The sequence below is a fragment of the Amaranthus tricolor genome, chromosome 6, assembly GCF_026212465.1.
Source record: "Amaranthus tricolor cultivar Red isolate AtriRed21 chromosome 6, ASM2621246v1, whole genome shotgun sequence".
Classification (NCBI taxonomy): domain Eukaryota; kingdom Viridiplantae; phylum Streptophyta; class Magnoliopsida; order Caryophyllales; family Amaranthaceae; genus Amaranthus; species Amaranthus tricolor.
The window spans coordinates 31,828,727-31,854,440 of record NC_080052.1 but is presented as its reverse complement, the minus strand read 5'-3'; the positions used below and the strand labels follow the sequence as shown (position 1 = coordinate 31,854,440).

The 25,714-nt window shown below is 30.9% G+C and overlaps 3 protein-coding genes across 3 annotated transcripts; all 3 read right to left on the bottom strand.

The window, feature by feature from the left end:
* Positions 1-1,768: 1,768 nt before the first annotated feature.
* Positions 1,769-7,290, bottom strand: LOC130815951 (NAC domain-containing protein 73-like). The gene is made up of 3 exons (XM_057682496.1): positions 6,761-7,290; positions 6,433-6,625; positions 1,769-2,687 (listed from the first exon to the last, which is right to left on the bottom strand). The coding sequence occupies exons 1-3, from the start codon at positions 6,920-6,922 to the stop codon at positions 2,107-2,109; spliced, it is 936 nt and encodes a 311-aa protein (XP_057538479.1). The 5' UTR covers positions 6,923-7,290; the 3' UTR covers positions 1,769-2,106.
* Positions 7,291-13,119: 5,829 nt separating this feature from the next.
* On the bottom strand, positions 13,120-15,285 carry LOC130815950 (uncharacterized). Its single transcript, XM_057682495.1, has one exon. It carries the CDS (start codon positions 14,995-14,997, stop codon positions 13,780-13,782), a length of 1,218 nt encoding a protein of 405 aa, XP_057538478.1. The 5' UTR covers positions 14,998-15,285; the 3' UTR covers positions 13,120-13,779.
* A 4,566-nt stretch (positions 15,286-19,851) lies between these two features.
* On the bottom strand, positions 19,852-24,067 carry LOC130815948 (receptor-like protein kinase HSL1). The gene is made up of 2 exons (XM_057682494.1): positions 21,190-24,067; positions 19,852-20,616 (listed from the first exon to the last, which is right to left on the bottom strand). Exons 1-2 carry the CDS (start codon positions 23,789-23,791, stop codon positions 20,225-20,227), a joined length of 2,994 nt encoding a protein of 997 aa, XP_057538477.1. The 5' UTR covers positions 23,792-24,067; the 3' UTR covers positions 19,852-20,224.
* Positions 24,068-25,714: the final 1,647 nt, after the last annotated feature.

Genomic DNA, 25,714 nt, shown 5'->3' with positions numbered 1-25,714 from the left:
TTACGTCTTCCCCCCCACATACTTAACATTGTTACTAATTGATCGAATAGAACCATTCCAAAAGCATACAACAGTCACACGAAATGAATCCATTTCTACAACAGCACATACTAAACATGAGATACATTTTGAAATCAGCACCAAATAACAAAATTTAAAATAAAAACGTACCTCAATAAGCTGTAGGTCAACAAGAATTAGTTAATTGCATGCTTTTGAACCTACATTAATGTGAAAGTTGATTAAAATTTAATAAACCCTATATTTTCGAAAATTTTAAAAAAAGCACAAAAAAAAAATACCTTACGTCTATCTTGGAAGATTACAGAAATAATTAGTGGTACAAATTTGAAATTTGATGAGTTTAGTTGAAGGATTGAATGTGATTTAATGGAGGATAAACGAGGGAGATGTCGAATGAAGAAAAAAACGCGAACTGAAATGAGGAAGAAGAAGAAACTGGAAAAATAAAAGGACCTAAGTCGCTTTTACTAACATCGACTTTGGGCTTTTAATTTTTTTTTTTTTTTTGCTCTTTCGCTGTTATTAACAGCAACTCTTCCCAAACCTAGGTTTGGATGTATGGACGCTTATTTTGGGAAATAAGTTTTTACGGAGCTTATTTTGGAAATAAAGTTGTTCAATCGTCTTACTTTTTTCAAATTTTCATACATTTAAGGGTGGCCTAGAATCAAGCAAAAAGAGAAGTATTAGTTAAGATTGGATAAAATGCTGGATACTTGGGTGTTTGGGATAAGTGTAAATAATAATGGAGTAAATCAGTATGTCAAAAAGAGAACCTAATATTTACTTCAAGGGGAACCGGACGAAATATTTCTCCCATAAAATTAATGCCCCATTTCTATCTTTGAATTCGTTCCAATCCATCTAGCTTTTCTTCTACCTTCTTTTCCTTCTCATAATACTATCCACCATTTTCCAAAAACAACATCAAAATTCTAAAATCACCATTTTAATTGTTGGAAGTTTTAAAGAAAGGGAATTAAAACTTAAAATATGGGTTTTAAAAAAAAGTTGCATAAAATCTAACTAGAGGAGGAAGCTAGGGCTTTTTTTAAGAACATGGGTGAATACTAAACCTTCTTTCTCACTAACCTTCTCCTCTCAAAGAAATTGATGCCATTGATGAAAGGGGTTTTGAGGTTTTGAAGGTATGTTGGCTTTTGGGAATGAAAATTATGTTAATTTAATTGGTTGATTTGGAGGATTAATTGAAATGACGATGAAAAAATGAAATGGGTTTTGGGATTTTAAAGGATTTATTTTTACTGGATGAAAAATACCAAACTAATGAAAAATAACCATTTCTCCATTATTATATTCTGTCGGAAATTTCGCTTCACAAGTTTTATTGCCTTACTTTGTTATTGGAATCCAGGCGAACCCTTAATAGCATACATTTTCATAGAATGACTAGTATTAGCTTATTTTTAAAAAGTTAAGTTTCTTTTGGAGTTGCTCTCTCCGGCCCACGGGTTTCGCTACAATTTTGTATTTTGGTGTGTTCCATGAGATTTTTTATATTTCTAGCTATGACTCACAATCTTTTTTTATTCTCATTTAAGTATTTTAATTATCTTTCATCTCAATCACACATTCCATTTATCCTTTTAGCAAATTGTTTGAACTCTACATGCACAGTTTATTTCCCACTAATTTACAATCAATATAACAAAATCACTCAAATATCGTAAAGTCTTGCCCATGATGTACAACAACCGTACCCTCATTCAAAAACTTTTGTTATTGTTAATACGGAAAATTTTCGTCCAGCCTCATATCATGTTCAGACTTTAAAGTACAGAATATAAAACTTTAATTTCAATTTGCTATAGAATAAAACACAAAACAATTCTCTCATGTTGTTGCTATAATAATTTCAATTTGTAGATGATGTTCCAATTAATTTGTTACACTTTTAAGTATCAGTCCTATACAATTTCACGAATTAATCCCATATCATCCCTTCTAGTCCCACAAAGAAAAACGTATAATTTTCTGTACGTTTTTTATAACTTGCTACAAGTTGCTTGTCTTCTCTTCCATTAGTTGAAGAGCTGTATATTAAAATAGTCGGTTGAATCTTCAAGATTTTCGAGAAGGAGGCGCCAAAAATAAAGATGATACATGATCAGCTTGTAGTACCAAATTAGGGTTCAAATGAGGTGGGCTTTCTCTATTTTGTACCCCAATTACACTATGCTGATAATTATGATGATGATCATCATCATCATAAGAAATAAAAGTAGGGTGGTAATAGTTAAGGGGGGCCTTAACTATAGGAGGTGGAGGGTGCTCAATATCTTGGGATACTTCTTTAAAGTTAGTACCACATTGTCTAGGCTGTGTTTGGTAGAAAACTTTTGAAAGCACAAATTCACCCTCTTTTTCTTCTTCATTTTGACCTAGATGATATTGATGCATTACCCAATTTGTTTTTTCGGGTTTTTTCTGTCTTCCATAGTTAGTGTACAACACTAATATCTTCTTGAATCCCTTTATCACACCATTGACTAAAATGGGTCGAGTTTTGCCCGTTTTATGCCATCGGGTCTCTCCTCCATCTTCTTGATCAGTATGAACTTTCCTTCGCTTTCTCGTTCCTGTTGTGTATGCCTTTGATGGACAGTGGAAGAAATGTCGCATCACTCCATCTTTTGTCACACCTACCAACAATAATGTTTATCATTTAATACAATATAAAATACAAATAGTCTTGTATAAGATTGTTTCACTGTGAGAGGAGTCTATACAAAAAAAACAATAAAAATTAAATTTTACTTGTACAGGAAATATGCTAAGGCTTAATTTCGTCTGAATTGTTTCCTTCACACGATATTAAAAGTTAACGTTCATGTTGAAAGGTTAAAGGTATACTCATTCACCTTTTATTTCAAATGAAACATTAAAGTTAGGTATATTCTAGTATATAACACATCATGTAATGAATAATAACCATGATTATATATAAAGATAAACTATTAATTGAGTTTTTTTTACAATAGTTTTCTCAAAATCATAGAATATTACACGATAATTTCCTTTTGGAAGAAGTAATCAAACATAAATACAAAAAGAAAATAGTAATTAGCTTATACTTGCAAGCAAACATAACATGTGGAGAACTATGAAACACGGTTGTACACAACATTCTCTGACATCATAAATATTTGTACGCAATCTCAAAAAGTTTTTAACATTTAATTAATGTATATGAAGTATAGAGTACCGAGTATGACAAAAGTCAAACATATTAATTCATTCCATCAAATGATTAGAGAAGATGATTTGGAAGGTTAGCGTAACAAAATAGACTACTAATTCAAATTGCAAAAGAAGTACAAAATAATTGGGAGTACAAATAGAGGATTTAACGAAATTCAGTGTTCATATAATTTCTATCAAACGATCTGAATCATAGCAAACCCAAATCTCTATAGTTTAATTAATAATAACGGCCATATGCCCATATGAGAAAGTTGACTAATGATTATAAAATCCCATGTACTTGATGCAAATACTAGGTATGCCGTTGAATTTACATTATTTTTCATTTTGATTCGTTTCATTTAATTTGGATTATTTTTATTTTTGGACAATGAGTTATCATCACTTTCTTTTGATATTATTCATACATTTTAATTCTCATTTAATTTCATCCATACAATTTATTTTCTCTTTTTATTTATTATCACTTTTTAAAAAATACATCAATTTCTCTTTGATGCAATTGAAAGAGGACATATAATAGTATAGAAGTATTAAATATTAATTAGTCTGGTTATGTAAAGATTCTTTTCTTGGAGAAATTACGAAATAGTGAACTGTACTCTTTAGTTTGATTATTCTAGGTATGCATTCATTAAAGTTAAAGCATGGGCATCAGCATGACAGGCAAATGAAAACCAGGTTGTCAATTAGCTTGGTTGATCCACAAGAAATGGATATTAAAAATTGTACATTTTATGTAAAAATGTTGGTGTAAACCTATATCAAAACCTCTTTAATTTAGGATAATTACGTACGTACCTTAAAAATTAGAGTATCAAATATATATATATATATATATATATATATATATATATATATATATATATATATATATATATATATGGTTCTGTAATCTGTATATTCAACTTTGGATAAGTACTGTACTGTACCCACCATATAAAGCATAAACTAAAGTACTTCTATTCTACATGATATTATGTGATCAAAAAACTTCTCATCTCAAACTAAAGAATATTGAAACTAACACCCATAATTATATTTATATTTATATCTACATACATTACAACAATTTTTATGTGTATAGTCATATAGAGGAATAAGAAAAATTCGATTCAAATCATATGCGCTACACCCGGCCATAGTTTATTGACTAAAGTAGTTAAAATCACAGATAATATCCAAGGGAAATGGTTAAGATTCTTTTCCAAAGTGTTTGTGTTGGGATGAATTATCCCACATCGATAAATTGAAAATGGTGTGCACGCTTTATAAGCTATTAGAGACCTTCTTCCCATTGCCATATGGTTTTGGGATGGTATATATATTTCCTTGGCTTATGAAGTGTGTGCACTTGTGTCCCCCCGTTAATATGCTAGCATTAACAATAAGTCCAGCCTAATTTAACAGTTTGTCATGAAGTAATGGAATACTCTCCTTATCTCCTGACTCCTATACAATAACTATCAAAGTGAATATATATCTATAAAATGGAATATATATGGGTTGTTTATTTAGTTTCTCATCATCAATTTTATTAGTAGGATGGAAAATTATGCTCCTTCTTACACCAAATAACAAGAGTAACAAGTTTCTTTAAAAGGGGTATATTTTACTTGATTTGCATCTATACATCCTAGATATTGAATATCATTATATTGGATAAAGAAAGCAAACACCTTTAGATGATTCGATCAATAATACATTTAAGATTTATGTGAATCAGTATCATATACTTCCAAAAATCATATAGCAAGAGCTTACAAGTACAAAGGAATGGTAGGTTAATAAACCAACTCAACCAAACGACTTAAACTGATGATTGAAGCTCCATGATGTGTTATATACTCTAACACGCCCACTCACACGAGAGCCCTTTGGACTAGAAGTATATACAGCACAAGCCCTTTGATACGAAATATTTCACTTGAATTTGAAGGGTGGTTGATATTTGAACTCGTGACCTCTTATCACGTTAGCTTCTGATATCATGTCAATACCAACTCAATCAAAAGTTTAAACTGATGGTTAAGGCCCCGGGACATGTTATATACTCTAACATGATACACAAAATTAATCTAGAACAAGTATATATTGATAGAGTATATAACATATCTTAAAACTTCAATTATATGCTTAATTTTTTTCTGGTATAGTTGATTCCTTGACATGCTATCAGAAACACCCAAATAAATTTTTTATGAGCTCGAATCTTATCCACGCCTCACTTCAAGTGGAATATTTGCATCAATTGTGATGAGGGCATATGTGATATCTGCACTTTTAGCCCAAAATGGTCTCATGTGAAGGGCATTAAAGAGTATATTTCTAACATATCCTGAGTTTTAATTAACAATCAACTGAGGCTAAGCTTTTGATAGAGTTGTTCATGTTACACTTTGATTAGTGGTTGGTTCCTTTGATAATAACATTAATGCTTTATTGTTTAAAAGATAATTAACACTTTTATGATGGAGTATTTAAAAAAACACAATATATATTTTGCAAGTAATAGTTCAAGAAAAACTAAAAACACAATAACCCTTAAATAGGGGACAATTTCCCATTCACCCTTAAAAACAATTTTGTTTGAGTAACATGATGGACTTGTTGTTTTGTCAAAATACCTAATTCCCTTAAAACACCAAGCAAACTTTCAGGATTTTAGTTGAAATTAATTGCACAAATTTTATGCTATTTGGAAGTTTATTCTAAAAATTGACACAATTCCAAGCTCATAAAAACTAATATTAAAAGCTAATACTGGATGCTTACAAGGGAAGCAAACCAAATGAAAATGTGTCATAAATCAACTGAAAACAATATATATATATATATATATATATATATATATATATATATATATAACTGAAAACAATAATATATATATATATATATATATATATATATATGCACGCTGAATAAAATCAATTATATAAATCAACGTTAATAAAATTTACAATTAAATAATTAAAATCTTAACCCAAACAGACCTGACATGGCTAGCGCGAATAATAATATACTCATTACTCAAAATAAAATACTACTACTCCTACAAAATATTTCTATTATATTTCATCCAATTAAACATTAGATAATCATGTATGGTAGTAAAACTCTTATTTTAATTAGATACAAAAAATAATAGTAACACAATTGTTATATAAATGAATAATTACAAACCTGGTAATTTATGAGGATGAGTATAACAAATTCCATTTTCACCTTCGATAGTGGGTATAAAATCATGAAGCAAAGGATGTAATTTACTGAAATCTGACTTGACTTTTGCCTCTAAATGTTCCAAAATTTCTGAGTCTGTTGGATCAAATTTCACTCCTGCTGGTAATCCAGGTAAATAATTTATACCACTTCCCTGAAGGTTAATTAATCAATTAAAATCAAACAAAATTCATTTATATATATTTATTTGTAGCTCCCGAAATTTAAATTTTAATTAATAATTGAAGCAAATAACAATAAATAAATGAATAGTTGAGAAATAGTTTACCTGGTCAGAAACAGACATATGATGACCACAAGATGGGCAAATATGAGTATGCATAAGGTTTATTTTTGAATAGGTTCCTCCAAGTCTAGTACTATTAGAGGTATTTGTACTATTAATATTCATTGGGTTATTTTTGAATATATTAAGGTTACACCATGTCATCTCATAATTTTTTGATTTTATTTATGCTCAATTTGTAACAAAAAATTATCCAAATTAATCAAGAAATAATACTCTTAATGTAACTTAATTAATTAAGATGAATTTTTTGTAAAAAGCCAAAAAGGGGTTAAAGAAAGGAATTATTATTATTATTATTATTATTATTACTATTATTATTATTATTATTATTATTATTATTGGGTTTAAGGTCTTACAAATGATTTCCCAAAAAAAAAAATTCGGAATTTTTATTTATGGATTTAAAAAGAGAATATGTTGAAAATATACAATATGGTGATGGGATTTACTTGTTGAATAAGTTGGTGGGTTTAGAGAGAGAAAATGGAGGCTGCGTGAAAATGAGAAGATGATAGAAAAAGAAAAAGGGAGGAAGGACGTTTAAAAAACATATTATAGGATTATATAGCTAATTTTCTACAAATATTTTGAGGTTGCTTGGACGTCAAGTCGTTCTAATTTTAATTGCCTATATTGTCACCCCACCATCTTACTATAAGGCTTTTCTAAGTATATATATTTACTCAAAACAAAAATAAACTATTTTGGAGTCATTTATTTAGCACTTCATATACTATTGAAAATTATTTTTGAGTCATTAACTCAATATTCACACATGTAAATATATTGAATTAATTTTAACTAAGTCTGCAACTGAATTCAACAAATGCGGGTTTAGTCAATGTTAAACTGTATTAATTGAGTGTTTGAATCTTGGCTATACATATTTCCTAATGAATCGGTATTGAGAACAAATATTATTTTAGATTAAGTAAATTTGTATTATTTAACATATGCTTTTTGGTCAAACATTTTTTGAATATGTCTTAATTTGAGTGATTGGTAGATACAACATTAAAAACTAATATTATTGAGATTGATGTTCAAAAATAGTACTTGTATTTTACACCATTAGTGATTAACGCTTTAATACTTTAGAGTAGAGATTGAGCAAAGCTGATTCATATTTAATTTTAGGACATTTTACCGGCCATACTAAACATCTAACCTAAGAAGAAGGCCAGGAGAGGCCCTTAGCTGCTGTGTCAATATTTCTCAAGAGTGACCTTTAAGCTTTTGGCTATGGCAGTAAAAGTATAGTAGTAGGCTATACATGTACATCCTACCAAATTATTTTTACTATATGATCCAAATCGTCTACCAATTACTTTATACTTATATTCAGCCATTTTTTATAATCTCAATTTCACTGCTGAATTATTTATATACCATTCTTTTCCTTCACGCATACTTGTCAAGCCAAGCAAGGAATCCCCTCTCCCACCTCTCCTTTTTCCATGTAAATGTTGTGTCATTTATTTAGAAAAATTAATTTAACATTTTCTAACAATCCTAGTTTTTTTCAACTTGACTTGAATAAATATGTATCGTACGCAAAATGTGTAGTAATTATAAATAGGTAGGACACATTTCTTTTTCAAGATCTAGTCACATTTATCACCTAATTAAAACAATTTTTAGCTATTTATCATAAATTCATGATGATAATAACTAAAGTTATGAAACATTTTATATTAGGTTAGTTTAATTATAGTAATCTTAACATTACAGCAAATTTAAATTTTTGGGACATTGGATTTAGTGGTATTTAAAAAATGTCACTGATTTATATTTTTAGTGTAATAATTATTGGTTTATATTTTAAGTTATACTATAAAGTAATTTAGCGATATTTTATTTAGTCTTTAGTGGCATATGTAATTGTTACGATAATTTATGGTGACATTTGTGAGAAATATCACTAAATCATATGTCGCAAAAAGTTTTAATGTGATTTTTTATTATCCTGCTAAAGAGTAGGGGTAACCTGAATCCGGAAATTTGGGTACCTTTTTTTCGGGTACCTAAAAATGTGACCCGGTTTATATCCGATTTTGTTAATTTCTTAAAAATTGTGTTTTTTTTCCTTATTTCTTTTAACATTTTTTTATATAAACTTCAAATTCTAACCATCAATTACTAACCAATCTAGAATTCTATTTCTAAATTTGACGTACAATAAATGAAAAAAAGAGCTTGGTATTTGGTGATTGAAACTTATAGACGTATAATTGAATGAAAAATTGATGTATTTGATAAATAATTTTAAAAATTTAATATTTAATTTTTTTCTTAAAAAAATCATGTATTCGATAAATTTAATCACGATAATATATATTTACATATTCTATGAAGTTATATTTTTATATATTCTATAATAATAAATCCATGCATTATTATACGGGTTTTTATACTAGTAATATGATAAAACTAAGTAACGCAACATCTTTACTAACGAGTTATTACTTTGGTGATCCTAATTAAATTCTAATTATCAAGGATAATTTTAGTAAATTTACAATCTAACTGCCAATACCACATTAAGAATAAGTCAAATTCTTGAGCTGATCATCGGATGAGATATATATTTTATGAAACATGCTATCAATCTAATTACTGAAAACACTTATTTTGAAATACGCCGTTTGAAATATTTAAGCACAATAATAGAATATAATTTAACACATTATTTTGAATTTTAACACATTTAATTTTTTTAGGGTAAAATGATTATAATATATTAATTATAGCAGATATATTAAGAATATGCATTTTATTTTTAATTTATTTTTGTTAAAAAGGATATTGGGTATCCGGTTTTACTAAAATTGATATCCAGATCCGACCTGAATACCCGATTTATAAACCGGGTACTCGATCCAAAATATCCGATTTTGACAAATCGGGTTAATTATCCGGTTTTTTAAACACGATACCGGATAATAAGGGTCGGGTTTTGCAAACCGGGTTTTTTTGAACACCCCTACTAAAAAGTGTAATAAATGTCACCAAATCCTCTATATATATTAGTAGAAATTTTAATTAGCAACATTTAATTTAAATTCTGCTAAATATATTACACTAAAAACAAATCATGTTCTAGTGTAAATAATATGCCCTACATATTAGATAAAACTAAGCAATTGTAGCGATCGAGTTATAGGGATGGACTTTTGGATCTATTAGAGCTATGATTAAGTATATTAGTTTAGAGTTCCATCATATATAGAAAATAATATAGTTTTAATATATTGGAGTTATGTAAATATTTTCTATCAGAGCTCTAATAGTTTAACTGTTATTGAATTGAGAGTGCACCTTGTCGGTAAATAACTAAATACCAAGTTTTTCAAGCGAGGTTTAGGTTTGATTCTCCTTGACTTCCTCCTTAGCCTACACCGTAACCAAAAATAAATGATAATATAATATAATTAAAGAGTTAGTGAATTAGGATTCACTTTTAATATTTTTTGCCGCATTATTTTGAGTCTTATTAATCAAGACTCTGACATTATTGTTGTATTTATATTAAACACCATGCAAATTTAGATTTTATATTATTGAGTCAGAGTCATCAACCCAATATCCTGCACAGGTCAGGGACCGAGGGGAGGAGGGTATAGCGACAGATCATATCCTTGTCCCCTCAAATGAAAAGGCAAGGAGGAATGCGTGCATGTAATTTTAATTCCAAAAAGATAGGTTATGTAAAGATAAGGAGTTGTATCATTACCACATGTGAGTTGTACCATATCAGAGAAAGAGAAGAGAATATGCCACTTTATAAACTTGAAAAGTAACTCCTACTACTACTAATGCGTTTTAATAGTAAAATTTCTTTGTATTTGTACGTGAGTTACTGCTTCTTCTCCTTTTGGGTTGTCCAAACCTATTTTCTAAATTGTATCATGATTTTAGAGCTTGTTATGTTGTTGGGTCTTTATAATTGGGTATTAAATCTTACCACTGGTTAAGGGGCCTTAAATTAAATGTTTACTCCCAATAGAATTTATAACATTTCTAGTGGGCTAAATTTTTAAGGATATTCACATGTGGAGAGATTTTATGAATATTCACATGTGAGGGAAGTATTAAATTATCCAACATTACTCACATTTAAGTTGTTCTACGTTAAAAAAAAAGATATGTTGAAGCTCCTTTGTTTTTATACATAAGTTACATCACTCCTTTAAATTGATCATATTCATTTTTCTAAATTCCAATACAATTATACTCCGATCTGATCCAAATATCCAGTTAAATTGACCAAGTTGCATGATAGATCGAACCCGGTTAGCTTTTTCTTTTTATTTTCAACGGATTAATACTCGCTCGTTGAAGAAAATTTAATTAAACTTTAATTCGGCCGACATGTAGTGGACGTGAGGGGCCCATCACCCATGTCTTCAGCTTCTTGGGGAAGTTTCATAACGAAAGAAGCTTGCAAGATAAGTTCCTAAGCTTAATCAGTTAAACTTTAACGTGCAAGGCTGAATTAGGGTTTTAGCATAATTTCATTGTCAAGGGTTTTCCTTAGCTGGAAAAAATCCAGCGCGTTGACGTAAACTATCGCACTTTGAATTTTGCATTGCTTAGTACTTCCTATGTCCCTCTATTAAATTGCATTTCTTATTAGAGTGTTAATTTAAGGTTACAATTAATAAAGTGTAAAAGTTTAAAGGTATTATTGATAATTTTCGTTAAAAAAAGGCATCAGGAAAAAAATATGAACAATGAAAGTAAAATGAATATTAAAATAAACTGATAGAAAAAGAAAGATGAAGGCGCCATATATGATTTTATTTTTTTTCCGTTTTTTTAATTTTAACTTTTTAAGTATTAGGCTGACTCATAAAAGTGTTCTCAAATGAGAATTTGTGATATATGTATTGAAAAATCTTTTACAAAACTCTTAAATGAGAGTATGAGACAATATTATAAAAAGATATCTTCTATTAAGCCGGTCCATATTTAGTGTGTTAAATTACAACGGTCTTGTATGAGAGTCTCACTATGAGATAGATCCATACAAGTAGCATAATTAATTTATTTTTTAAAAAAATTAATAATCAAATTAAAAACTGGAATACAAGGACACGTCACTGAACCTGCGTGTCGCGTGTCGGATACGGACACGCGAAATTCCATGTCCGACACGCAAATGAAGTGTCCAATATTTTAATATTTTTCCGGACACGGCAAAGGACACGGTAGGGACACCGTAAGGACACAAAAGGGACACAGCAAGGAGTCAAGGAAACGTTTTTTTTTTAAAAAAAATTAAATGAAAAAATTGAAAACAGAAGCAGAGTTTGAGAACACTCGAATTCCCTCTCAATTCCCTCTCTTGCTCACTCTTAACTCTCTTTCACTCTAACCCTAAAAACTCTACACAACTCTTCCTCCACCTCTTCTGTCGCTACCGCACTCCCGCACCATGCCACCGCCGGCTGCTCCTCCATCACAGACAAAAACTGCTGCTGCCCTGTGGGTTGTTCGAAACTTCGATTTGGTTTTCTTTGATTTGGTTTGTATATGACTATTTTTAAATACTCATGTTGTTTATTTGATACTTATTTGCATTTTATGTGTTTTATGTTTTTAAAGTGTTTATTTACATATATCAAATGAAAGATTGTAAAATTATCTTTAATTTGATATATTTATTATATTATCATTTTCGTGATCCCGTGTCCGCTATTTTTAAGTTGGCGTTTTCCCGTACCCGTGTCGTATCCGTGTCCGTTTTAGTGCAACCTAGATTAAAAACTACTTTTAAATTAGATGAATTATGGAGTTCTCCATGTGATTTATGGAGTGTTGGTTGTATTTTAGCTGAATTATGCTCTGGAGAAAGGGTTTTTTATCTCAGTGATGATCTGGATCACTTGGCAATGATGGATCGGGTTTTAGGCCCAATTCTGTTGATCAAAGAAGTGGATAAAATGAATGAAAGAATGGGTTGTAACTTGTAAGGAATGCTTTTGAGAAACTTCCAAAGCTTTCGGACATAGTGCTGCAATATGTTGAAGATTATTTAATTGATCTATTGCAAGGTCTCCTTCGATATGAACCTAATTTGAGATTAACAGCCGAACAAGCTCTTAACCATCCATTCTTTAAGATCTAATTAATTTTGTTAATTTTAGAATTATAGGATCCCATTTAATTTGATTCAAAATAGGTTAGTTTATTAAGTCAAATTAGTAGGGGAGGTAGTTGATGAGTTTTACGATCCGAGTATGGAATCAACTATTCAGACGATTAACACACATAGATCGTAGCTCTACAAATGCACAAAATTTTAACAAATCAGCAGGCAATCCAAGACATTGATATACACAATTTCATAAGTGTTGCATAAAGTATTTCACACCAAACAAATTGTGAATGCATATCCTTACAATGACTCCCACCAACTTTTGCCAATTCAGTTTTTCTGCAGTATGAAAATTGTGGAGGAGGTTGTAGACATTCGGATTGGAGGAGGTTATAGACATATCCTTACAATAACCACATAACATTGATTGAAACCATTATTATATAAACTTTATTAATTAGGAATTAGGATTAAAAAAAAAAACCATAACACCTACAACAATTTGTTTGTCATATACAAAATGCACAAACACAAAGGGAAAAGCTTTCCTGAAGTTTTTCTATAATAAGTGAGCTCTAAGCTAGTCATTCCAGGATAAACATGCCAAACATGATACCACATGGATAAGTAAATGCTGCTGTTCAGTGATACAAACCTCACGTCCTGCACAACCTTTCTTTGATGCCTGATATTGGTAACTTCTCGTTTGAATTCGAATATTCCACTCTATAAGTCCCAAAATCAACACACATAATATAATCTCCAAAAGGAACACGTTGGATTTGGGACACCAGTAAGAGAAATCCACCTTCAATGGCCACATGATTTGTTTTTAACTATTCAAACAAGTAACCGGCAGCTAAAAAGATCATCACAACTACCATCATGTATCTTCTTCCTAAAATTCATCTTCATAGTCATCATCATCCTCATCCTCATCATCCAACCATTCATCATCTTCTTCGCCCTCGGAAAAAGCTGAGAATCTTCCAGTCTCAACATTAGACTCCTCACTTGGAAGAACCTCATTCACAATATGATCCAAATCACTCTCACCCTCAAGCCCCTCATCAAACTCTGAAATCGAAAACAACCCATCTTGCCTTTCCAAACAATCATCACCCCAATCACCCACATTCACCCTATTAGGCACCAAATCCTTCTCACTCACCTTTCCATTCTCCACTCCACTCCATGAAACCCACAAATCTGCATTCCTCCCTAACACCCCATTCCTATCCCCCACAACAACAGTCCCTAAACTCGCCTCCTCCCTCGCCCTCCTCAACATATCTCGAAAATCCGAATCATCCGAAACTAAAAACAACCAATCAATCCCTCTACTCATAGAATGCATCATTTGTCTCTTCAAAGCCCAATCCGCAGCTTGTGGCTTATCCTCCACTGTCTTCACATAAACCCCAGCTCTCCTTAACTCTCTAGCTAGCCCATACCCAACTTTAGGAGTAATCAAAGTTCTAGCAGCTTCTTCAAACTTATAATTCTTATCCAAATACCTCTCTTTAAACCTCTGTCTCTTCTTACCCTTCAATTGTTTCATCCTACTAAGCTTCTTTTGCCTCTCTCTTTCATGTAATTGTCTAAAATGTTTCTTCAAATCCAAATTAGTCTTACACTTCCTACCACAAACACTACAAACATAAGGTTGCGAAGGTGTAACTTTACCAGTTCTTTCAAGAACATCCAAATGTCTCCTTTCACGCCTTTCCTCAAGGACCCAAGTAGGAAGATGAGAAAACGCATGGCGATTAGCATAAGCAGAATAATCAACAACGTCTCCGAAAAGAGACGCAAGACTTTTAAGGGCAATGGCGGCTTCGTACGGTGGTCCTCGAGGCGGCTTATTATCCAAATCCCATAAAACAACAACCTTTGTTTGTTTTGGTGCAAAGATACCTTCGTTTATTTGTACCATATCAATGTCTGAAGGTAAAGAATTAGTTTGATGGGTTGAATTGCAATGTAAAGAGGATGTAAGGAGTTTAAATTGGGGTATTTTTGAAGGGAAACAGATTGAATATGGGGGTTTATTTTGGGAACCAGGAGAGGAAAAGAGGACTGAAGATGGTAATTTTGGGGTGAGTGTGAAATTCATTTTTTGGGCTAATTGAATGAAATTGGAAATTGGGAATTGGGAATTGTTTAATCGTAGAACAATTTTAGTGATGAAAAACAAAGCAATGCGAAAATGGAGATGAAAATAATGGAATTACCTGAAGAAAGGTGCAGATGACGCCTAATTGAAGATGAAGATGAAGAGTATGAGTGTGAAATGTGATCTATATGGTGGGAACTGGGAACCCGGATGGATTGATGCTGAGATTAGAACTCCAAGGCTGCTGTGCAGATTGACTAAAACAAAGAAAAATTGCCTATCTTCTAGACTCTAATACCATTTTAATCAATCATAATTTATTAACTTGATTATTAGTAATACTACCTTAAAAGCTTAAATATTTTAGATATGGTAGATATTATTTTATTAAATAATAATAAAATTAACTGAAAAAAGTTATGCATAAAAATAAAATAAATTTAGTATAAGAATCTAGAAACCACAAACAGTAACAATGTTAAATTAAGGTTAGTAGAAACATAAGCATTATAATTATATTGAAATAAATTTAGTGTTAAATGAAGTTAATTTTTCTCTCAAAAAAATAAAGTTACTTAATTTAATAGTTAGTAGTAATTTACATAAGAAATTTGATGATTAATATAATAATATCTAACAGCTAAAACATACAATTGTACAACTATAACGATTTAAAGCTACAACTACTTAGACTATTAACAACAACTCAGGGGCGGAGCATAAATTTTGAAGGTCCTATTTATTTTTGCAATATCTTTTAAAATGGCATCCTTCATAATATTAAAAGATAAAAAAAATTCACTTTAAGAAAAATAACTTAAGACAAAATGTATTGTAACATTATGTTACTTTAAATATACAAAAAGTTTAAAAATAAATCACTTAAAACGTGTTGCTCGAAAAAGTCCTAAATAGCTCCATTCAATATATAAGGCCCGTTATTTCGGAAGGCCCTAAGCAGTCAGCTACCTAAGATATTCAAAAACAGGCCATGCAATAACTACCTGCACAATTACCTTTGGCCTTGGGACGAACATGGCATATATCTTATCCCTTGGGACTTTCTTTGGGCCCAAAATAATAGCTCATGCATATTAGGAATTAGATTTGGGCTAAGCTTCACATCAACAATTCACAACATCTCAAGACCCAAAAGTATAGTTGTAGCAAACTGGGAACTGAATTTGGGCTGAGCATCACATTGATATTAATGGGCCCTTCTATTCACCCCTAACTAAGTATCACCATCGGCTGTAAACACATGATATTGACAATAACACATCACGAATTCTTGAATGAGACGGTTTCATAATAAAATTATTGTACATTTATTGTGTTAAATTAATCATTTATAATTTTAAAGTGATTGATTAACTAAGTGGGCTAATTATATGGATTTGTCTTATTGTGAGACAATCTCACACGAAACAAGCTGATAACACATTGTAGTAAGTCCATGTCTTAAAGGGCTCAATTTATACAATTGATGCGAATATCTTTGAGGTATTCTTGTGAGAGACCGTCTCTCAGAGAGACGGCCTCAAACAAAGAGTTTATATTCTCGTAACATATATTAGATGGACTATTTAATTCATGTATAAAATGCGTCACTTAATAAGACCGTCTCATATAACAATATGTGAATATCTTTTTATTTTGAAGTTTTGTACTTAGAGACGACTCTCATAACCATAACTAATTAACAATTTGAATGCTAATCTACAAAAAATAATAATGGGCTTATCACTCCGTACTAAATTAATTCTTACGATTGGTATAATCTTTTTAGAGGTCCGTCAATTTAAAAGGATGTCTAAAAAATAAAGTATCATTTTTATAGTTCAGTATAATTTGCAAATCATCAACAACCTTCTTAATTTTTTAAAACTGGCCAAATTATTCCTTTCTTTATTTTGGGAAAACATGGAATTATTTAGTGTTTGAAAGAAGCAGCTAATTCAATGAATGTAATCTTACAAAATCCTTAACATTACACCTTTGGTACATCAAAGTCCGGACTATAGGGATTTGTTTTATTTAAAATGGGAAATATGGACGCTATTACTATTAGTTGGGCCGACAAAAGTTAATCCGACCTGCTAATTCGATCTGAACCTAATCTGAAATATGTGGGTTTGGGTTGAGATTTTTGACCCAATTAATTAAATGGATTGACCCGACCTGATCTGTTTATTAAATGGGTTAGGTTCAGGTCAAAATTTTAAACTTGAAAAAAGCCTGTGTCACCCATTTAATTAAATGTATTAATTTCGAGTTAAATCAACAAGTATAAGCTAAACTTAGTTTATTTAATATTTTCTTATTTTTCATAGTAAATAAAAAATAAACAACAAAAAAACATGATGTTAAAATTAAAGCCTAAAAAAATTAGATTTAATCAACGTTAAAAACCTTAAAACGAAAACTAAAAAATTATAAACGGGTTAAGTGGGTCGAAATCAGGTCAACCTGATCTTTTGTAGGTCGGGTCAAGGTTGTGATTTTCGACCCAATTAACTAAATGGGTTGGGTTTGGGTCAAGGATTTTCTGAACTGTTTATATATGACCTGAACACGAACCTGACCCAACCCAACCTGATCTGTTTAACAGGCCTACTAGTATTACTACATGGATGCTCTTAAGTAGATCCTTATTAAGGTGGGATTTAAACCTCGAATGTATATAATATACTTATTAATAATGTCAAAGATGTTATTTATAATCAACTTGGTATACATATTACCTAAAAATAATGGAGTAACTTTTGTATGAGACTGTCTCACAGAGAAATATGTCCATAAAATCGGCTCTATCAAACAACTAAATTGAGTGCTTTAATGTCAAAGTATATATTTTAACATTTAAAATTATAGGTTAAATATTAAATAACTAAATTGAACATTTTAAGTATGAAAGTGATACTTTTATTGATTTAGTAAGACTATTTAGTTTATTTTAAAAATATCTTATAGTTAGATAGTTTGTAAATTTGTGAAAAAAATAATATCTGATAAAATTAAATTTACTTATATTTAAATAAGACTCAATTCGTTGAAATGAGTTCAGTTCGACAAAAGGGAAACTAACATGGCCTAAGGGAATGTTCTATACGCCACAAAATATAATACCCATAAAAATATTATCACTTAAATTGATAATATCAATCTATTTTTGGAGATTATTATGGATTATAATAAAGATTAATACTTATAATATCACTATCAGTAAGAATTTTAAGAGGACTGATGCAGTATTAAATTATATCTAACTCATTGAAATAATTTAGTTTTAGTAAATCTAGCATCTTTACTTCTTACCTTGACATTAAAATTTAATTCCATACATCCAAAACTTTTATTGTACACTCCTATTTATATGATAAGATCTAAATATCTCCTACTAATTTCTGCCTTTAAGGGCTAAATTCTACTCCCTTGATCCAATGTCTTATTTGTGCTTTTGGTAAAATTTTTCAATCACTCTTATTTTATAATTGTTTTCTCTAATTAAACCATAGTCAAGTCATCAAATTAGATTTTATTTGATCCGTCTCAATATAAATTTTATTAGTATTATTTTTTTATAACGTTTAACCAAACAAAATTAGAGTACTTAAAACATCGATATGTCTGCAAAATCAAAACAATGATTAGATTATAATAGTAGAAAGTATTATAAATTGAGATTCCCTATCTACTTTTCTATAAAAGTTACAAGATCTATTTGATTAAAATTGTGAAAATAACAACACAAATTCCTAAACAGTAAACACTTTAGCACAAAGTAGTTGACATTTGCCTTTTGCACTAATCTTCATAATTTTTATAAAGAAATCAACAATGAAGCAAGCAACCTCAATGATGATTTATATCTTTCATAAGCAGGACCACCCCTTATTGTGGAGTTCCATCCTATTCTTTTAGCATTCAACTTTGTCTAACAAGTCTATATAGAATAGAGTATACAACCACACATCAACACACCCATAATTTTCATTAAGAAGGTAGGAAGATGTAGGGTACCTTACAAATTAAAGCTGATGCCATCAATCATCACAGTATATATCATTAATTTTTAAAAAAATAAAAATTATGAAAAATTCTTTCAATTCCATGACTCCTAAAACTTGATTTACCTAATAAATCTACACTCATTAGAGTCTTTAATCAGATTTCGAGTCAAGTTGTTTGAGGTCAGATTAATTTTCACTATAGTGTGTATAAGTTGGTGTGGTAGTACTAGAACTGTCTCAAGTCAGATTAATTTCATTATAGCGCGTATAAGTTGGTGTGTTAGTACTAGAAGTGTCGAAATTTACCTGACATATCAAAATCCAGTATCACTCATCTCAATTTGAAATAACCCGCATTTAATAAAGAAATTGTTGTTAGGATACTTACGTACATACAAGAATCTTAATTAACCCAATCTAAAATATCATATTTGAAATCCGCCCAAACATCCAAATATACATCTTTCGGTAGTTTGTTTTATTATGCTCCGCTCTTTTAAAATGGTTTAATTTCAATCCAAGTAAACCCTTGTAGACATAGCTGTACAACTGCTTGTACATAGAAGTAATTCATAAAGATCTATTGGCCTAAGTAGGAGGCCATATCAACTATTACATGAGAAGATGAAAACAGTGAATCATCTAAGCGTTATTACTAATTTATCATAAATTCATAACAAAGTATTTCTTGTAGCAAACAAACTCTTTAACTACACTACTTATTTTTAGGCATGTTATGGAATTTGGAGTTCACCAAGATCCCAAATTTAGGGTAGTTAATTATATAACTACAACAGTAAATAAGGACAAATAAGTTTCTTATCTGGGTCACCTGAGAAAATTGCAGGGAAATATCTCAGTAAGATATCACATCTTGCATTAAAATTCCCAACTGTTTAGAGAAAATTACTTAATTGCATCACTGCACTCTGCATCAGATCTACTGGTGCAGGTTACATATCAATTTTGGATAGAAAAACTCTCATTTAGTCAAACAAATTTACAGTGTACAAATACATACTCATAAATACTTTACTAATACTACTACCAAAATCTACCTCTATTCTTTTTATCACTTGCTTCCTTTCAAACTCTTTGTTCTTTTAAAGGATCTCACTCATATTATCATCATCATGAGACCCTCTATGAATGATTAGATGACCGCCGATCATACTCTTATCAAAGGATCTCACTTACATCAAATCCATTATTCCCTATGCTACACTTCCTTGATCGGACGCGTCTTCATAGTAGTACGGTGTTAGTTTTCCGTCTCTCTTGCCAGATTTCAACAAATTTTCGCCGCTCACTTCATGCAGCGTTTTCACAACCCGCCTCATGGACGGACGGTTGATGGGTAAAGGGCTAGTACATAGCAAACCTATGTTAAGGACTTTTAAAATCTCTTCCTTGAAACAAGTATCGAGTTTCGGGTCAATAACACTGTCCACACCCTTCTGGTCCATGGTTGTACAAACCCACTTCACCAAATCCTTCTCCCCATATTCCGGGTCCACAGGTCGTTTTCCGGTCACTAATTCCAAAATTACGACCCCAAAGCTGTATGTATCGCTCTTTTCATTGACTCGGAGAGTGTAAGCATACTCTGATGGTACCAAAATAGAGCAAAAAATCAAATAATATTGAAAATGATAGAAATGAATGGTGCAATCATACATAGGGAAAGGAAAATTAGGCGTATAATAGTACTTGATATCATAAATTGTCTTACATGGGTTATTTCGTCCAACTAAAGCATAATTAATGGCATTATTAATTTATTATAGTTAGGAACATGCTTTTGAATTGTCAAACTAGGCAACTCAAATGGATTCCCTTCCCTTCCCTACTCAATTAAATCAGGCAGTAACCATTACTTACTCAACTCAATTCTATTAATATTCCTAAACTAATTTGATTTGACATCTTAACAACTCATATTCCATATTCCTAAACAATTTTAACCAAAATTACTATCAAATAATTACGGGATTATTTTGTTGGATATAAGTTCTAAGTTTACGAGATTGCAGAAAAGTGTACATTTAACATATCCTAAACGGTATCAGTTAGTGTACATTTAACCCCCTAATTAGTTGTGCAAATGAAAAATGATACAAAACGTATTGCAGAAAAGCATTAACGGAACTATCAAATGTTAAACAATAGCATGACTCACCAGGAGCAATGTACCCACAAGAACCAGCAATGACCGACATCGATTTATTCCCTTTTCCGATTGCATCCACCACTTTGGCCACCCCAAAATCGGCTACTTTAGCTCCATATTCACCATCCAAAAGAATGTTATTGGACTTAACATCGCGATGAACAATAGCCGGAACACAATCATGATGCAAGTAAGATAACCCCTCAGCAGCATCTAAGGCAATTTTGTACCTAGTAGGCCAATCTAACAACCCTCCTTTAGGACTATGCAACAAATCGCCTAAACTACCATTAGGCATATACTCATAAACAAGCAATTTACAGTCCTTAGTCTTACAACAACACCATAACCTCACTATATTCTTGTGCCTAATCTTCCCCAACGTCTCGACTTCAGCCTCAAACCCGTTGCCCTGCACACCGCCAAAACCATGCTCGACATCATCTCCGTCGATGACCTTAGAAGGGCCCCACAACTTCTTAACAGCAACAGCTTCACCATTACTTAGCACAGCTTTGTAAACCTTACCAGAAGCACCAGTTCCAATCACATTATCTTCATCTAAACAATCCAAAATCTCATACTCACTAAAACCAAGTTTATGAAATGACATTAAAGTCCATTTTGATTTTTCAATTACACTTTTGGCTTGCTTAAATTTCTTGTACTTGTAGTAATACCAAACTACACCAACCAAGAAGATTACTGCAGCAAGAACAAAAATTGTTCTTAACAGCCAAAGATATCTCTTCTTTTTCACTACACCACTACTTTGACAAAGCCCTGAAATATCACCACATAAACCAGGGTTCCCTAGAAAAGAACTCTTATACATTTCCTTTGCAAACAATGGAGGAAGATCACCCGAAAGCCGATTATTCGACAAATTCAGCTGGTTAAGCTTTAGATTCTGTAGTTCATCAAGGACTTCACCGGAAAGTTGATTATTCGACAAATCGAGGTAATTTAGCGTCGATAACCCTCCAATTCCAGCCGGAATCTTCCCGGAGAACTGGTTATTAGCTAAATTTAGCTCGTTTAGATACTTCATGGACTTAATCCCAGATGGGATTTCTCCAGACATCTCGTTATTATCCAAATTTAGCCTCCCTAAATGAACCAAATTGCCCAGTGAATCAGGTAATGATCCAGAGAACTTATTATCATTTCCCACAAAGCTCAACAAATTTCTCAAAAACCCAATTTCTTCAGGAATTTTTCCTTCAAAATTGTTGTTAGAAACCAAAAGTTGAGACAAATTTGAAGCAGAAGCAATTGTTTTTGATATTTCCCCTGAAAATGAATTGTGTGAAAGTTCCAATAATGACATATGAGGTAATCCCCATAACCCAACTGGTACATTGCCGGATAATTGATTATTGCTCAATCTTATCCGATCTAGATTCCGGCAAACTGCATAAGTTGTCGGTATTTCGCCAGAAAATTTGTTATTTAACAACAAAAGCTCGGATAAAGCACCCTTTGAGCATAAATTTGGAGGAAGTTCACCAGTGAGATTGTTGTATGAAACATCAATGAGATTCAACTCTGAGTTAGCACCAAGATTCCGAGGCAACTCACCACTGAGTTGGTTACTGAAAAGCTTTAATTCATAAAGATTTGATGAGTTTGCTATGCTTTCTGGGATTGTTCCTTCAAGCTGATTCTCATATAAATTGAGAGAAGCGAGTTGAAGTTGAGTCAACTCGTCTGGAATCGTTCCAGTTAATTTATTCATTGACGCATCAAAGAGTCTTAGAGACGTCATTTTCGACCACCCAGCAGGAAACTCGCCGGTAAACTCGTTCCCATAAAGTTCTATCTGATAGGCACTCGTTAACTCAGTGAGTGAACTCGGTATCTTCCCACTCAACCCATTACTAGAAACGTCGAAGTTAATCAACTTTTTAAGTTGACCTAATGATTCTGGCAATTCACCAACCAAGCTACAATTAGCAGCCCAGAAATACTCAAGACTCGTAAGCTTAGCAATATCAGAACTGAGTTGACTCGGTTTAAAGGGATTATAACTCAGATTAAGCGTCTTCAACGTCGAAACATTGAAGAAAACATCTGGGAATTTCCCATCAAGTAAATTCTCAATAAGATTAACCTCCTGAAGATTCTGGAAACTTGCAAAAGTTTCTGGAACTTCCCCAGAAAAGTTATTATAACTCAAATCCAAATACTCAAGTTCCGTCAGTAAAGCTAAAGAGTCCGGCAACTTCCCGACGAGAAGATTCTCAGACAAATCAAGATAACGAAGACTCTTACACATGGATATATCAGACGGTAGAGAACCATTGATAGAATTATTATATAGTGAGATGTAAGAAAGAGAATGAAGATGGCAAAGAGTAAGAGGAAAAGGACCAAAAAGATTTGAATTAGTCAAATTCAGAGAAATGACGGAACCAGTTGAAGAATTACATGAGACCCCAGTCCAGTGGCAGGGGGTATCAGAACGGGCATTCCAAGTAGATAAAGCATTGTCTGGATCATCTAGTGTTTGTTTGAGATTTTGTAAGTAAAGGCCTTCTTGGTTTAGTGAAAAAGTTGGTAATGGAGAAGATAAGAATAGGGAGAAAAGGAAAACGGTTATGGCGAACATGTTTGTGGGGAGGAAGTTAGCATGGAAGGAATGAAGGATGATGAAGAAGAAGTGGGGTTGTGTTTTGTGGGTGGTTATTTTTTGGTGAAATTGGAACGTGGTGATATTGGGAGTATTCTACTTGTTGAGTGTAATTTAAAGTGGGAATTAAATTATTTTTTAAAATTATTTTTAATAAAAGGAAAAAGGAAATAGGAAAAGGACCTTTTTTTTGTTTTTTTGGGTAGGGAAAACTATGATTATGATGAACCGAAGAAGGTATCATGTTCTAATTGAGGAATGAGAGTGAATTTCAATAAGATCCACTATGGAGATGACAATGAGTTATTTAGGTGTTTATTTCAAGAAATTGACAAAACTAAAGATTAATGGTTTTTAAGAGCTTAAATATATTTATTTATCGCGTAAACAATTTACTATTAATAGATATCAAAAATACTGACTTTAACTCACTAATAATAAATACATCATATTTATTTGTCTATTAGTATGAATACATTATCTAACATATTAATTGAGTTTTTTTCCATCTTTAAATATAGTGTGGTGAATTTAAATTATAATTTTTTACATTACATTACTTTGCATTAAGACTTAAGAGAGATGATGTATACTAATTTCAATAGGAATGAATAACTATGTAATTACCATATTTTTCACCAAATAGTTCTATTTTTGACTTCTTATAGTTAATTACAATTCATAAAAAATTGTATTAACCAAATACAAAATAAAACAAATTCAATGGAAGTGAATAAATTAATAATCTATTTATTAAAGTAGATTGTGATATATATTTAGTTCAAGTTTAGTTTAGTTAAATTTTCACTTATTTCAACTGGTTTTTAGGTATTATAATTGATTTTTTATTGATTATTACTGATTTTCACTAATGGAAATGATTAATATTGGTTAAAATTAATTTTTATTGATTACTTTTATTCTTAAGGTGGATTGGTAGCAGGTACAAATAAGTATTAATCAGTAAAAAATTAGTAAAAATTAATTGCAATCCATATAAGTTAGTCTAAATCAGTAAAAACCACTTATAAGTTTAAATAAAAATCAATTACAATCTATAAAAATCTTAGTAAAAAATTAGTTTCAATCAGTAAAAAATAATTACAATCAATATTAATTTTAATCAGTAAAAATCAGCTTCAATCACTAAAAAGTAATTGAACTAAATAGGATTGTATTCATGTTGCTTTGAATTAATTCCATATTTCCATTGCATCAAAAACTTGTACTATCAAAACATATAATAAAAGAATTCATTGGAAAGGGAATAATTTAGTCATTAAGTCTTTTAAATGTGTCCAAATTGCAATATTTCATTATGGATTGATCATTGAAGTATAACAATATAATTATAAGGAAATATTTTGAATTAAAATAAGGATAATGATACTTATAAGTCCTAATATCTTAAATCATTCTTAATTAAAAATTATAAAAAGTTGATATTAATAATCCTTATATTGAGACGAATTAAACAAGATCCCACATAACTATGTTTTAACTTATAAATTAAGAGCAAAATACAAATTAAGAGTGATAAGTAAATAGTGCCAAAAATCAAATGGGACATTAAGGCCGAATAAGAGGTAGTAAAATAATAAACTATAATTGAATGCTTATGTTTTTAAGTAAAAATAATATTTAATAAAATAAATTCTTTATTATATATAATTCTAAAGGCTGCATATATCATTTTCCTAAAAATAAATAAATAATATTATATTTTCTTGAAGTCTCTTGAATTTGTACTTCAAAAAAGGCTCTAGATGTGTCGATATATCAAAATGGGTTGATATTCTCGAATCTATATGACTTTGTCCCCAATTTATTGAAATTGATATGATTAAAAAAATATGGAAATAATTTAAGTTGACAACAAACAAATAAGTTATTTTTTTTTTT